The 15,290-nt window shown below is 39.2% G+C and overlaps 2 protein-coding genes across 7 annotated transcripts in view; one reads left to right on the top strand and one right to left on the bottom strand.

Annotated features, from left to right (window-relative positions):
- Nf1 (neurofibromin 1) overlaps positions 1-15,290 on the top strand; it is a 257,122-nt gene that overhangs the window by 183,677 nt on the left and 58,155 nt on the right. The window lies entirely within an intron of this gene.
- Positions 6,211-15,089, bottom strand: Evi2b (ecotropic viral integration site 2B). The gene is made up of 2 exons (XM_036195408.1): positions 15,029-15,089; positions 6,211-7,827 (listed from the first exon to the last, which is right to left on the bottom strand). Exon 2 carries the CDS (start codon positions 7,809-7,811, stop codon positions 6,444-6,446), a length of 1,368 nt encoding a protein of 455 aa, XP_036051301.1. The 5' UTR covers positions 7,812-7,827; positions 15,029-15,089; the 3' UTR covers positions 6,211-6,443.

The following is a 15,290-nucleotide window of genomic DNA, read 5'->3' on the forward strand; positions in this document are numbered from 1 at the left end:
TTTACTTCATATTAAAGATGACTAAAGATGCCAGGCAGTGGTGGCACACGTCTGTAATCCCAGCACTCGGGAGGCAGAGGCATGTGGATCTCTGTGAGTTCGAGGCCAGCCTGGTCTACAAAATGAGTTCCAGGACAGACTCCAAAAGCTACAGAGAAACCCTTCCTCAAAAAACCAAAAAAAAAAAAAAAAAAAAAAAAAAAGACTGGCTTCTTGGAGAGAAAAGGGGTTGTCACTTCAGTGTTAATTAAATACAGCAATCTTATACTGTTAAAGAGTTACACTGTTAATTTTCTGAGGAAAATTAGATAGTCAATTACTCTTTTTGTTGGTTTGTTTGTTTGTTGAGACATGGTCTCTTTTTTTATGTAGCTTTGCCTGTCCTGGAACCCAGTCCTGTAGACCAGGCTGGCCACCTGCTTCTGTCTCCCAAGTGCTGGGATTAAAGGTGTGCACCACCACACCTGGCAAGAAGAGTAAAATATATATATATATTTATTCGAGACAGGGTTTCTCTGTGTAGCTTTGCGCCTTTCCTGGGACTCACTTGGTAGCCCAGGCTGGCCTCGAACTCACAGAGATCCATCTGGCTCTGCCTCCCGAGTGCTGGGATTACAGGCGTGCGCCACCACCACGCCTGTAAAAAAAAAAAGAAAAAGAGTAATTTTTTTAAAAAACAAATATTTGTTAAAACTTATCTTAGATGCTATACAGAAGCTTTAGTTACACTTTAGATAAATTCACCAACACCACAAATTGTATCTATTTAGATCTAGACTAAGAATTAAATTAGTTGACATATCTTTTGTGTCCAAGGATATATTTCTCCAGCATTGTGAAAGATCCAGCAAACCACCTGCCAGGTAGTAACTATCCCATTTTAATCAACAGCTCCAGTTCTCCTTTATTCTTGAATTGGTAACATTGATTGTTCCCAGTAATTGTGAGCCAAAGTACTGTCATTGATGCAGGTTCTGCATCCCATTTCTTTCTCTTTTTTCTTTTATTTTTTAGATTTATTTATTTTATTATTTTATGTGTATGAATGTTTTACCTGCACGTATGTCTGTTCATCACATGTGTGTGCCTGCTGCTAAGATCAAGAAGAGGACATTAGATCCCCTCGGATTGGAGTTTCAAAAAGGTTGTGAGATGTTATCTGATCCTGGGAATTGAACACTGGAAGTTAGGTCCCATGGATAAGCAACAATACAAATGTTTGTTTTTGGTTGTTTAATTTTTGGTTTCTTGAGACAGGGTTTTTTTGTGTAGTATGGCTGTCCTAGAACTTGCTCTGTAGACCAGGCTGTCCTCGAACTCATAGATCCACCAGCCTCTGCCTCCCGAGGGCTGGGATTAAAAACATGTGCCACTACTGCCCCAGCTTGCATTAAATGTTTTTAACCACCAAGCCATCTCTCTACCCTTCAGCATCCCTTTCTTAAAATGCTTGAGACCAGAAGTTATAGTTAGAAGTTTTCCTGTGTCCTGCCCAGTCCCAGGGTCCCACAGCCACTTATAAATAATCACTTAGAGTCTTAGTATTATTTATAACTGCTTGGCCATTAGCACAAGCTTATTACTGACTAGCTCTTACACATAAATTAACCCATAATTCTTATCTATGTTTAGCCATGTGGCTTGGTACTTTTCTCCGTTCTGTCTTGTCATCTTGCTGCTTCTCTGTCTGGCTCACAAGTCCTCATTCCACCCTTTCTCTTCCCAGCATTCTTCTAGTCTACTCGCCCCTCCTATACTTCCTGCCTGGCTGCTGACCAGTCGGCGTTTTATTAAACCAGTGTACAAGAGCATTGTCCCACAGCAAGAAGAATTTTCAAGCTTGGAATTTTTAAGATATGTATACACATACATATACATACATGCTCATCAAGATTCCTTTGGGTGAAGATCTAAGATCCCTAAAATTTTTGAGCACTCAGAGTATTTAAAATTTTTTTTTATTAGGATTGCATAGTCTATAATACAGTTAACTTTGGACTGAATTCCCTGCTGACAACAAATAAGAATATGGAATAAAACATTTTTAAAGCATAGGAGAACTGACAGAACAGAATTATATGAACATTCAAGTAGATCACTATGTTTACCAGCCACCTCCTTAATATCTCTCTCTCTCTCTCTCTCTCTCTCTCTCTCTCTCTCTCTCTCTCTCTCTCTCTCTCTGTGTGTGTGTGTGTGTGTGTGTGTGTGTGTTTAGTTTTTAGTTTTCTCAAGATAGAGTTTCTCTGTGTAACAGTCCTGGCTGTCCTGGAACTCTCTTTACAGATCAGATTGGCCTTGAACTCACAGACATCTGCCTGCCTCTGCCTCCTAAGTGCTGGGATTAAAGGCGTGTGCCACTACTGCCTGGCTATTTTTGACTTTTTAATACTAAGTTAAATTTTGGTTTGGGTTTTTGAAAAATTTCTTGCTGGCGGCGGTGGTGGTGCACGCCTTTAATCCCAGCACTTGGGGGGCAGAGGCAGGCGGATCTTTGTGAGTTGGAGGCCAGCGTGGTCTCCAAAGCAAGTTCTAGGAAAGGCGTAAAGCTACACAGAGAAACCCTGTCTCGAAAAAAAAAAACCAAAAAAAGAAAGAAAGAAAGGAAACAAAAGAAAAATTTCATATAATTGAGTTTTTCTTTTCTTTTTGTTACTTCTAGACCTTGAGTCTCAACTAGGAAGATGTTTTCCCATGTTCAGTGTATAAAGGAATTCAGCAGCATTTTCTTGTATCATATCAACTTCATGCTTTCTATTTAGATCTTCTGTCTACTTGGTTTTATTCTAATGTAGTGTAAAATGTGAATCCAATTTTCTTTTTTCAACTATCGAGTTGTCCCAGCACTTCCTCCTACTGACTTGGTTTTTTGAGTTTATCTCTGAACAGTCTGTTCTATTCACTGGTCTGTTCATACATGCATAGCATTTTGATTATAAATTCCCAAGTATTTTGCTCCTCCACTTTTGGAGCAAAATTAAGTCTGATTTCTGACTGAGTCACTTGCTTTCTCTGTTTTTCTCATCAGCTAAGGAGAATGGGGGGTTTACTATAGGATCTTCCAGACTGTTAATGCAGATCTGGTAAGAGTACCGCTGGTAGAGAATGTGAAGTTCAGTCCACCTATTATTCCTATTGCCTTGTTATTTTTAAATTCTTTATGTGTGTGTGTGTATAGCACATGTGTTTACATAGCTTGGCACACAGTGTCAGGTTTGGCAGCAAGCACCTTTACTTACTGAGCTGTCTCACCAGCTGTTCTTTTCGCTTCAGCATCCTAACTTTGTAATCTTTTCTCTGAGCTCGATTGGGGTGTTTTGTTTGTTTGTTTTTGTTTTGCCACCTTTTCTCCAGCATTTTCTTCCTTCTTGTATTTGTTTTCTTAGTTTACCTATCCTTCCGACTGGTTCCGCAGGTTATCATTGTTGACTGTTCAGTTTCCGCAGACCTTAGGAGGGAGAAAGTGCATGCAGTAAACGTAAATTCCCCCTGTGTGTGTGTGTGTGTGTGTGTGTGTGTGTGTGTGTGTGTGTGTGTGTCCCTGCTGCCACACAGAATTTCTTTAAACAAAATAAAAATTTCAGCTACTTCTACTATCTGCTATACAGAGGACAGGAGAAGAGCTAAGAATAGCCCCTCATTTGTTTGCTTAAGATTTATTTGTGGATAGGGAGATGAGTGACCAGTAAAGAGACCTTGTTCTCACAGAGAACTTGGGTTCAGTTTCCAGCACCCACATGGCAACTAACTGCATTTATAGCTCCAGTTCTGGAGTCCAATGCCCTCTTCTGTCTCTGCAGGCACCAAGAACACAAGGGGTACACAGGCACGCAGGCAGGCAAAATACATACATACAATCAGAATGCATAAATCTTAATAATTTTTATTTTATATGTATGAGTCTCACCTGGATATATGCCTGTATACCTCTTGTGTGCCTAGTGCCTGTGGAGTCAGAAGAAGGGCATTGGCTCTGCGAAGCTGGAGTTATGAACAGTTTGGGCTGTCCTGTTGGTACTGGGATCTGGATCTGGGTCTCTAGGAAAGCAGCAAGCAATCTGAACCGCTGAGCCATCTCTCCAGCTCCTCCATTCACTCCTGTTTTATCTAAGAGATATTTCCTGATAGCCATTTTTCAAGAGATCAGTAAGGAAGGTGTTGAAAGAAACAAAGCCTTAGAAGGAGCCTTGGGGGCTCTTTCATGTGAAATGAGGAATTTTGATGATTTGTGGCATTTCAAACACGGACTGATAGACCTCATTATTCTAATCTTTAATACTTAAAGAACAAGGAATTCTCAGAATTCCTGTACATTGCTGTGTAAATTAGCCTTAAATGCTGTTTGAAGACGCATGAAAGAAAGTTTAGTGTGAACAACAGAAGAGAACCAGTATGACAGGATGAAAAACACTCTTGCTGGAAGTAAGTGGTTCCTGGGTGTTTCTGCAAATAAAAGTGTTAATTGTAAGTCAGAAGTGGCTTTCAAGAAATAAGACAAGAGTAGTGTGTATGAACTAACACTTAGGCCAGGTGTGATGAGCTCATGTTTAATCCCAGCACTTAGGAGGCAAAGGCAGATAGATTTCTGTGAGTTTGAGAAAAGCTTAGTCTATAGAGAGAGTTCCAGGAAGGCCAGGACTACATAGAGGGGCCTGGTCTCAGAAGACAAAAATAATAATTATAATAAACAAGTAAAACTCCACTGCCCAAGAGGCTGCTTGTTTAATACCAGATGGTCTTTTTAGTATTTGAACACTAATGTTACAAATGAATACTTACTATATTCTGAAAAGTCCAAAAATTTGAGTTCTAAGTAATTCTCTTCTTTTGGACTTAAGGTAAGAGTAAGAAGGAAAAGAACGTAGTCTCACTGATGGCTGCACAAAGTAGGCCAATACCCACTTATCCCCTCCACTTTGACAAAAGTTGTGCCCACGCCTGTCAATTGTCAAGTGATGGTGTAAGGTTGAACATCTGTGTTTAAAAAGGGTGCTTGTGGCTATATCAATGGCTCAACAGTCTAGAGAGCCTCCTGCTGTGTTAGAGGACCCAAGTTCAGTTCCCAGCACCCATGTTAGATGACAGCTCATAACTCCTGTGACCTCAGTTCCAGTGTGTCTGACACCCACTTATGGCCTCCACAAACACCCTCGCATGCACGTGCACACACACACAAGGATATTATTTTAGCATTTCATATTGGGACACACACACATGCACACATACAAGTTTTTCCTTTTTTTTTTAACATTTCTAGATTAAAAAGTGGTTTTAAAGGAAGTTTAGCCTGGCAATGGTTTTGCATGCCTTTGATTCCAGCACTCTGGAAGCAGAGGCAGATGGATCTCTGTGAGTTCCAGGCCAGCCTGGTCTACAAAATGAGTTCTAGGACATCCTGTTCACAGAGAAACCCTGTCTCAAAATACCAAAAAATAAAAAATTAAAATAAAATTATAAAATAAGTATAAAATATATAACAAGAAACACACCACTTCAATTTATAAAGGAATCCTGCAGCATTTTCTTGTCAGAATGCAATCAAAAGATTAGACAACAGGTGCTTGCTGTCAGGCCTGATGACCTGAGTTCTGAATTCTGTCCTTGGGGTGGAAAGAGAAATCAGCTCCCACAAGTTGTCCTCCACCCTCCAAAGGCCACTTGTCTCCTTGCACATTTTCCCTGGGATCCCCGCATAGAAGAGAAGTCAAAACAGTGTCATTTGAAGAAGACTGGGAGGGGGAAGAGGAAGGGATCCCAGTGGCCCCATGGTTAAGAGCACTTACTGCTCTTATGGAGCTCAGATTCGCTTCCCAGCACTCACATCTCAGTTCACAAACATAGGAACGCCATCCAGTTCCAGGGGACCCAGTGCCCAGGGTTGTCTTCTGAACAGCACAGCACTCTGATTTCATGTTTTAACATGATTTTGTTTCTGTGTGTTTCCAGTAAAACCAAAACTGGAAATGACTTTTTCTTAGACATATATTTTAATCTCTCATCCTCATAAATTGAAATATTTATTTAGTATTTGAAGTATTAAAACTTAGACTATTTAAAACTTCTCATTTGTACTATACCCAAAATTTTGAGATGGAAAAACAAAATTTTATTTAGTCAACACAAGTTTATATACAGATTTTCAAGGAGAAAATCTATTGGATAACAATAAGTATATATAGATTACATTTCTAAAATGGTTATGTTATTGACATATGTATCATTCACATATATAAAAGGCACTCTGCTTTAAAATAAGTTCTATAGCTGGTCGTTATACCACTGTGATAATCTACCCGTGTACATGAGCTTCACTCAGATGTCAGGTAGGTCCTAAACAGAAGTTAGTCGGCTGCTAGTTGTCTTGTTACATGTGATGTACCATGAGCAGGAACAGGATGGAGTCCTTTCAGGATGGAGGACAGGCTAGAAAGCAAGCTGTCACTTTACAGCAGCTCTGGAGGTGGTGGTGGCAGCGAGTCAGTAAAATCCTGATGGAAGTTAGGAGTAGAGAACTCCTGGCACTGAGTCTTGTGGTTAGACTCTTGACTGTTTATAAAATCTACTGCTAACAGAGGCAGGTTAGAGTCAGGGGGTGGCAGAAATGGCTCTTTGATATTGGAATTAAGATCTTCACATGCCTGATTTAGACTGTCTGGAGATGATTGGAAATTGGTAGAATCATTTGGTAGAGGAGATACAATTACCATTGTGGGCTTGTCAGATAGGTTCCCATCCAGATCAAGAAGGGGAGGTGGCAGGGGCAGATCTGCATCGTCTGAAGAAGACACAGCTGTACCGATTGTTGAGCGATCAGCACTGTCTTCTGATACACCATTTATTTGATCTTTTACACTCTCAGTTTTGAGGTTATTGGTGTCATTGATGTGTTCACTTGATTCAAACAACTTAACTTCTAAATCATCTGCTAACAGTGTGCTTTTGCTTGGCTTCCAAGTCATAAGTGAAACGACTGATGTGCGTTTTGTGGCTCCTTCACTCTCTCTAATGTTATCCATGCACATGTCTGGTGTTTCTCCATCAGCAAATGGAGACCTACCCGCCCAGTTTTGGTCATTTAAAACTGGTTTCCTCAAGTATTTCCACAGTATAATCATGAGTATAGCTACCAACATAGAAACTATTATTGCACCAATTAATATGGCAGCTATTGCATTGGGGTTGGTTTTATGTGCAGTTGTTCCTTTCCCACTTGTTGGTTCTGAAGTGAATGGTGCTGTGTTCCTTGGTGAGTTGCTAGTCCTAGGTGTATAAATAGTTGGTGTTGGTTTTATGGGTTGATTATGAACAGTCTGTAGTACTGGTTTTCCAGAAGAGGTAGGAGCAGGTGACCATGGCTGTTGTGTGGAAGTGTAGACAAGAGGTCTTGGTGGTTGTTCAGTGGAATTGTGGGTAGAAGGTGATGTTTGATTTGCCAAAGTGAACCCAGGTAGTGATGTTTGTGGGAAGGAGTTGTTGGCCGTTGATATTGCTTGTCTGGTGATATTATAAGCAAGTGGCCTTGCAGAAGTGTGTAATATTGGTTCTGTAGAAGAAACATAAACAGCTGGTGTTGGTTGTCCTGGAGTAATTTTGGCAGGCAGTAATTGTTGTCCAGAAGAAATGTTGACTTGTGTTGTTTGACTTAAAGCATTCCCTGCTGTGTTTTGAGAATTAGTTGTAACATGCAACATTGGTGATGTGAGTAGAGTAGACTGTGTTTGCTGCTCTGTTGAAATTGCTTCTGTCTCTGAGAAAAATGTGCTGTTCAGGTATTGGCATAGCAAAATTAAGATGAAATACTTGGAATCCATTTCAGAATGTTTCCTCCTTACCAGTGAGTTCATAGTGAAAGAATGAAAAAACAAAGAGAAAAGAAAAAAAGACTGTTAGCTATCATCTAATGTTTAATTAGATTAGACTCTTCATTACCTGAAATAGAGTGGTTAGGCATTTGGTTAGTATTTACTCTGGTTTATTCTCGACAGAATGTAATGTTCCAGTTCATAGTACAGCATTGGATTTCTGGAAAGTAATCTTAATTCTTTTGTAAAATCCCCACTTAACCTTGTAGCTTCCTTAGATTCCACTCCTTTCTTTCATACCATGTGCTCTCCACTCTGTTCATTCTCTGTTCCTAGAAAGAAGTGGTTCTGCCTCAGTGGAGAACGCTCAGTGACCATGGCGCCTTGAACTATTGTCTGTACTGCCTTTTTTTTTAACCACCTTTGACCTTATTCCTTCAACAACATTTCAGTAGTTCTTGAAATCCAGTCTTCCTTTCACTTCACTTTAGTCATATCTTCTTTTTCTCCTGTCCCCTAAACATAGATAACCACTATTCAGTCTCCCTCTTCCTTTCCTTTTTCCTTATTCCTGTTCTGTAAGTTTCCACTCTCACCCTTGTGCCACAGCTACCAAACCTGCACATCCAGCCTACAACTCCTTTGTTCTGAGTCCATTTATATAACTTCTTTAGTGGACATTTCATGTGTGTATCTCATAGTATCTCATAAACTCAGCATATTTTAAAAAAAGAGACTTCCCAGCTGGGCATGGTAGCACATACCTTTAATCCCAGCAGAGGCAGGCAATCTCTGGTGTATATATAGTGAGTTCCAGGATAGCCAGAGCTACATAGAGAGACCCTGTCTCAAAAAAATAAAAGTAATTATAGTGATTTGATGTTTCCTCATACTCAGTAGATGAAGAGAGGAACTGACTTGGCCTGGGAGGACTTTGGGAAGGTTTCCCAGAGATGTTGAAGGAGATCTAAATCTTAGACTACTATAAGAACCAGTTACACGCATCTATTCCCCAGCCCAGAGGGCATGCACAGGTGCAGTAGGGCACAATAGAGGCTTGGCAGCTGTCTTTTTGTGAGCTACAGTATATGCTGAAAGTTGACAACAAGTTTCAGAGTTCTAGTTGTACACTGTCTGCTTAACCCTGCATATAAGATCACTTCATTTTTGCCTCACACTCTAAAGTGAGCCCTGTGCTGACATTGTCAGTGCAGAGTATAATGAGCTTGTTCTGGACATCACTAAACCAGTGTCAGCTGTCTGAGTAGCCGTGCTGTTCTTAACACAAGGAACAGAGAAGCTCAGACTGTTAGACACCAGTTGGTATATATAAAAAGCTAGTTTTTCCATGACTCTGAAGATATACTCAGAGATTTTGACAATTTGAGTAGTATTTATTTCCTTATCCACCTGCCACTAGTATGGTAGAGCGTATAGTAGATGATAAATAGCACCCCTTCTTGGTTTTTCCCTCCCTCCCTTCCTTCATTGTTGTTTGTTTTTGTGTTTTAAGAAACTGTCTCCCTGTGTTGTCCCAGCTGGCCTTGTACTTCTGCCTCAACTTCCTGAGTGCTAGTATCACAAGCTTGAGCCGGAAGGACCTGGGCTTACAAGAAAAATAAGTTTTTTTCTTTGTCTGTCTCTTCCTTTGTATTTTCTCTCTACTGCTTGAAGCCTAAAATTTGAAACAGCAGCCTTTGAATTCCCTTGCCCGGTGCGGATTAATTACTCTTAGAACATGTGTAATCTGGTTACTGCTTCATATAAGAATTCAGTTTTTGTCTCGAGAAAAACTTACAACCAAGCTTTAACTTCCTTACATGCTTCCTAAACATTAAATTATGCCAGTTTTCACTGTCTTCAAATTTGTTCTTTTTTTGCCCAGTCCTATTCCCTGCTGACTACATGTCTGAACCTGTCTTTTGTTTTGTTTTGGATATTTTGTTTTGTTTTTCAAGACAGGGTGTCTCTGTAGCCCTAGCTGTCCTGGAACTCACTCTGTAGATCAGGCTGGCCTGAACCTATCTTCATCTCATAGACCTCAATTTAAACTCCCCTTCTTAAACCAAGTTTTCTGTAACTGACCACAGCCACAAATAGCTGTTCCCTGAATCTCCTCTGTTCTGACTGACTTGCTGCTTTCTTAGGTTGTATCTCACTCTTGCTTCCCTTTTCCTAAGTAATTGTGGGGTTTTTGTATTATGTTGTTTCACATTTTCTATTATTATTATTATTATTATTATTATTATTATTATTATTATTCCCATCACCTCAAACAATATTTTTTTAAAAAAAATCCATATAGGTAGAAAGAAACAGAGGAAGAGAATACCAGTGTAGAATATGCCATGAATTTGTGATGTATGTACTTCATTTCATTTCATTTTCGCAGAAGCAAATTGGGATGAATTGAGCAGTTTGTCTGGGATGTGACTGTTAGTGACACTCTAAGAATTTGTACCCAAGACCATTTGATTCTAAAGCCTCCATTCTTCCTATTCCCCTGCTGTCTCATGTTTTCTTACGTTGGTTCCCTACACCTTCTATATTAGTTGCTCAGTAAATATTTACTCTCTGCTGGGCCTCTTGGTTCTTTGCCATTTTACATTCATTCAATCATTCATTTATTTATTGTTTTGGTTTTTCGAGACAGGGTTTCTCTCTGTAGCCCTGGCTGTCCTGGAACTCACTCTGTAGACCAGGCTGACCTCAAACTCACAGAGATCCTCCTGTCTTTGTCTCCCAAGTGCTGGGATTAAAGGCGTGTGCCACCGTCACCTGGCTCACTTTTACATTTTATTAAGACTTCTACCATAATATAAGTAGAGAAAATAAAGTTTAAGTAAATACTGGTTTTTATTCCTTTTTCAAGGTTCTTAAAAGGGAAACATTTGAAATTTTTGGCATGGATGTGAGGCTCTGACTCATCTCTAGTTGGTCATCGTTCATGCTGTTCCACACAGGAATTTTTATAGGTTACCCAAAAAAGGCTTGGTTGGAAAATGATGCTCAGGGTTTCATTTTGTAAATGTTTTTAGAAAATACTTTCCAAAGCATCCAGAGATGTAGGCCATGAAGTGTCTCTAGCTAAAAATGTTTCCTCTTTTGTGACTTCGCTTAAAATAAAGAAACCATACAGTTCTTCTTTTTAGTTGGCTGAAAAAGGAAATAGAGGAGGAACTAGCCAAAACAAGAGCATGATTATAGAAGCCAATTGGGTTTGTGAGATCGAAGTTTGATTGGGTTCATCGCCTCTGATGTCAGTAGGAAGCTAGAAACTTCGGCGTTATGTTTCCACTTGTCAGTGGTAGTAAAAGCAAAACCCGGTTTCAAATAGCCCACCACTTTCTCCTGCTCCTCACTTAGCTGTGTGCCCTTGTAGGATCTGCTGCAGCGGAATACTAGAATCTTTTAGAATCTTAACTATAGCAGTTAATGATACTCTAGAAAAGAAGCATCAAGACAAAAGGAAGAAAGTTGGGATTTAATAATTTTGGAGGGGGGAGGGGACTGACTTTTTCAGAGGTGTTAGAAGCCAGTGTTGTTATCTATAATACACAAAGTAATGAAATGTACTTGCTAACTATGTATTGGGTGTATTTCTAAAGTGCATACTGTTTCTGCAGAGAAAGATGGTGGCCAGTTGAATTTGGAGCAGGAGATAGAAAAGGGATAAAAATTTAGAATAAACCAAAAATGGGAATGGGAAAAAAAAAAATTTAAAGAACACTAAAGAGAAGTTCTACAGAAATTTTACAGCAGATATGTGGGAAAGGATCAGTTGATTAGAAAAAGGAACTGAAAGAAAAGAAATAGTTGGAAATGGTAGTTGCTTATTAATGACCAAGAAGTTACTGGAGTGGGTAAAATGAAGTTGGGGGAAAACTGACCTGGGTCAAGAGGTTGTTGGGAATTGTCACTCTGTGTAGGTACAGAGAGTTAACAAAAGGGAGCTGACCATCCAGCTCATACCAGGATCCCTTGTCTGCTGCAAGGGTCCTTAAGATTTCTTCCACCCTCACCTTCCCTGAAACTACCCAGAGTACACCTGCTAACTACAAAGAACGTGTGCAGTCTATCTAGGACTTTTTGAAGAAATTCCTTAATCTTCTGCTAGGATTTCTCAACCTTGTTATAGCAATATTTCTCTCTATATTTTAGACTGGCACCTGAGGTTTCAATCTGTCATTTTGGTCCTTTTTTCCCCCAGAAATATAATTTTTAAAGAGGGAAATGTGCATTGTTTTTGTGAGTCAGTATTTAAGCACAGTTATAGTGAAGAAAGAGCTCCCTGAAATTAGGCATGTACTTGACACATGCTGCCAGGCTGAGAGTGTAGCTCAGGGCTACAGTAATTACCTACCCATGCACAAGACCCCGAATTTAATCCCCAGTACCACAAAAATACACAAGTAAAATTAATGCTGTTAAATTGGCTATGATAAGAAATACATTTTTAATAAGGAATCGACGAACTTCAGAAAATATTCCTTAGGAAAAAAAGGCAAGTGTAGTTAGTTGCGTCAAAAGTTTCGTCTTTGGGATTGGGGATTTAGCTCAGTGGTAGAGTGCTTGCCTAGCAAGCGCAAGGCCCTGGGTTCTATCCTCAAAGTTTTGTCTTTGAACTGTGCATGGTGGCTCAGGTCTTTAATTCCATTATTTGGAGGCAGAGGCAAGTGGATCTCTGAATTTGAGGCCAGCCTGGTCTACTTTGGGAGTTCCAGACCAGCCAGCCATAGCTACACAGTAAGACCCTGTCTCAAATAAACAAACAAATAAAATACTGTGTCTTTCAGTTACTTAGATGTCAGAAAGGTAAGTTATAGATGGGTGTGGAGGTGCATACCTTTCATTCTGGGAGGCAGAGGCAGGCAGATCTTTGAATGGGAGGCCAACTAGGTCTACTTGGGGGTTCTAGGCTAGGCAGGAGTGAGACCTTTCCCAAGAAAACACAAACAAAAACAGCAGCAGGAAAAAGAAATTATAGTACACATATAAGAGATAAACACAAAGTATATTAGTGTTATCTTTAACTAGTGAAATTTTGAAATCATAAAAGGAAAAAGCAAGAAAAAGCAATTGATCTTGAATTCCAAATAGTGTTCTTATGGCCATCTTTAATTAGGTGGCCATTACTGAACACCCAAAAAATTCCTGGCTAATAGGATCCATTTTCATGACCTAGGTTACCATATTTTCATCTTCCAGATTAAAGAGGGGGGAGGTTAATTGGCAAGCTGTCACAGGTCTAAGCCGTGGCACTAATGCAAACCATGCACCTTTGACTTCTGTAACATGCAGGAGCCTTTTGAGAGTTCGGCATGAGAAAGGCTTTGTGCCAGAAAGAAACTCTTGGGAAGTTTCTGGGGCTGTGTAAGTAACTTTTAGAGCTAGGTGTACATGGAGCGTAGGAAAAGAATGCCAGAAGACCCACATGAGTCACAGGGGTTGGTGTGAACAGGTTAGGAGTTTTGAATGGTTAGCATATAAACTGTCATAATTACAGTTTACTGAGTATTTTGTGGTACTTTTTTTTTTTTTAAGATTGAGCCTTAAAAGGCATCAGATTTATATTTAGCCAAGTTCAAAATTACTCATATATTTCTAAGTAGAATTATGTACGAACTTGTTGAAAACATAGAAACTATTACTTGAGACTAGCCCTGTTTCAGACAAATCTGAGCTTTAAAACATCTTTACTTTTTAGCCTATGTAACATACATTGCTTAAAAAAAATTTCAGCCAGGCAACGGTGGTGCACGTCTTTGATCCCAGCACTCGGGAGACAGAACCAGACCAGGCCAGCCTGGTCTACAGAGTGAGATCCAGGACAGGCACCAGAACTATACAGAGAAACCTTGTCTCAAAAAAACAAACAAAAAAAAAATCAAACCAGACTGCTAAAAGGGAAAGCTACGTTGATGAAATGTTGAAATAGGGTCTAACCCCTTCCAAAATGTTTTTCCTTGGGATTACAGATTTATAAACACTCCATGCATTTTATTGATTTGTAATTGCCCATTTATTCACAAGGCAAATATCTGTTGTATACATTAACAACTTCTTTGTGTGTGTGTGTGTGTGTGTGTGTGTGTGTGTGTGTGTGTGTGTGTATTTGTGTGTGTGTGTGTGTGTGTAGGGGGGTCAAGACAGGGTTTTGGTGCCTGTCCTGGATCTCGCTCTGTAGACCAGGCTGGCCCCAAACTTATATAGATCTGCCTGGCTCTGCCTCCCGAGTGCTGGGATTAAAGGTGTGCGCCACCACCACCTGGCAACAACTTCTTACAAAATTTTTTTCTGTGGCTGTTTTTGTGTTTTATATTGTTCACTAAAGGGTCAGTTCAGAGTTTGTAGGGTAAGCACATGGATGATGTGAATATTGGCATACCCATTTTTATCAGAATAGCTTTGCCTTATGAAGCTTTTTAAATGATATGTAATAGTTATGTGTCATAATTATTACTTACAAATAAAATTCTTTCTGTATAAAAAATACATGATAAATATTCATCTAATTTCTTTTTAAGTTAAGTCAAAATAAAGATGACCATTCATAGTGTATAAACTAAAAGGGATAAACAAATAAAAATAATTTAGACCAGGTGTGGTAGTGCATGCTTTTAATCCTAGTACTTACGACATAGAGACAGAAGGATCTCTAAGTTGGAGGCCTGCCTGGTCTACATATAGAAACCTTAACTTAAAAAAATGGAGGGGGGGGGGATAAATTGATTAGATCATTTAAATCTGTATGAGAAGAAAGTCTTTAGAGAAAGTAAATGAGACTTTTTTTTCCCTCCTTTGTGGTACTGGGGATTAAACCCAATGCATACACATGTTGGGCAAGCTCGCCACTGACCTAGAGCCCCAGCTCTAGAATTCTTAAACAATGTTTTAAAGTTTATAAATTCAGTCATGGAATTTATTTTATTTTTAACTCTTAGCTTTTTTTAAATTATTAAAGTAATGTTAACAAATGTTTTGACTTGAATGAACTTAAAAGGACTGGTAATATTAAAAACTTGATGAAAATCTTTCAGACAATATCAACCTTGAGCATAAATTTTTAAAATTCTTTATAGCAGAGCCACAAAAAACATTCTGTAGACATCTTTAAGCTGTCAAGAGCTGAATTTAACTGTAAAACACTAATGATACTTTGGTTTTTAAAATAAATTTCAGATGAGCAAAAATGAAATGAAAAGACGTTTGTCAGGTGTTCTTACCTGATAGCTCCTTTTGCAGAATGTGAACTCTTGTTCTAGCGGGACATGGTGGTGGTTCAGATTAAAAATGATCCTCTAGCATACTGAAATGGTTTCTGCAGCAGAGGAAGTTTATCAATAGCAGTTACAGGAAGTGCAATAAGCCACAAAATGACTAAGAAATGTACTCCTCCAACAGGGCGTATTTTGAAACAGTCTATATAACTTAAGTGCTTTTAACTGGTGTTTGTAAATAAACATCCATTACTCTCTAGTCATGTGA

This window comes from Onychomys torridus, chromosome 8 (genome assembly GCF_903995425.1).
Source record: "Onychomys torridus chromosome 8, mOncTor1.1, whole genome shotgun sequence".
Taxonomy (NCBI): Eukaryota; Metazoa; Chordata; class Mammalia; order Rodentia; family Cricetidae; genus Onychomys; species Onychomys torridus.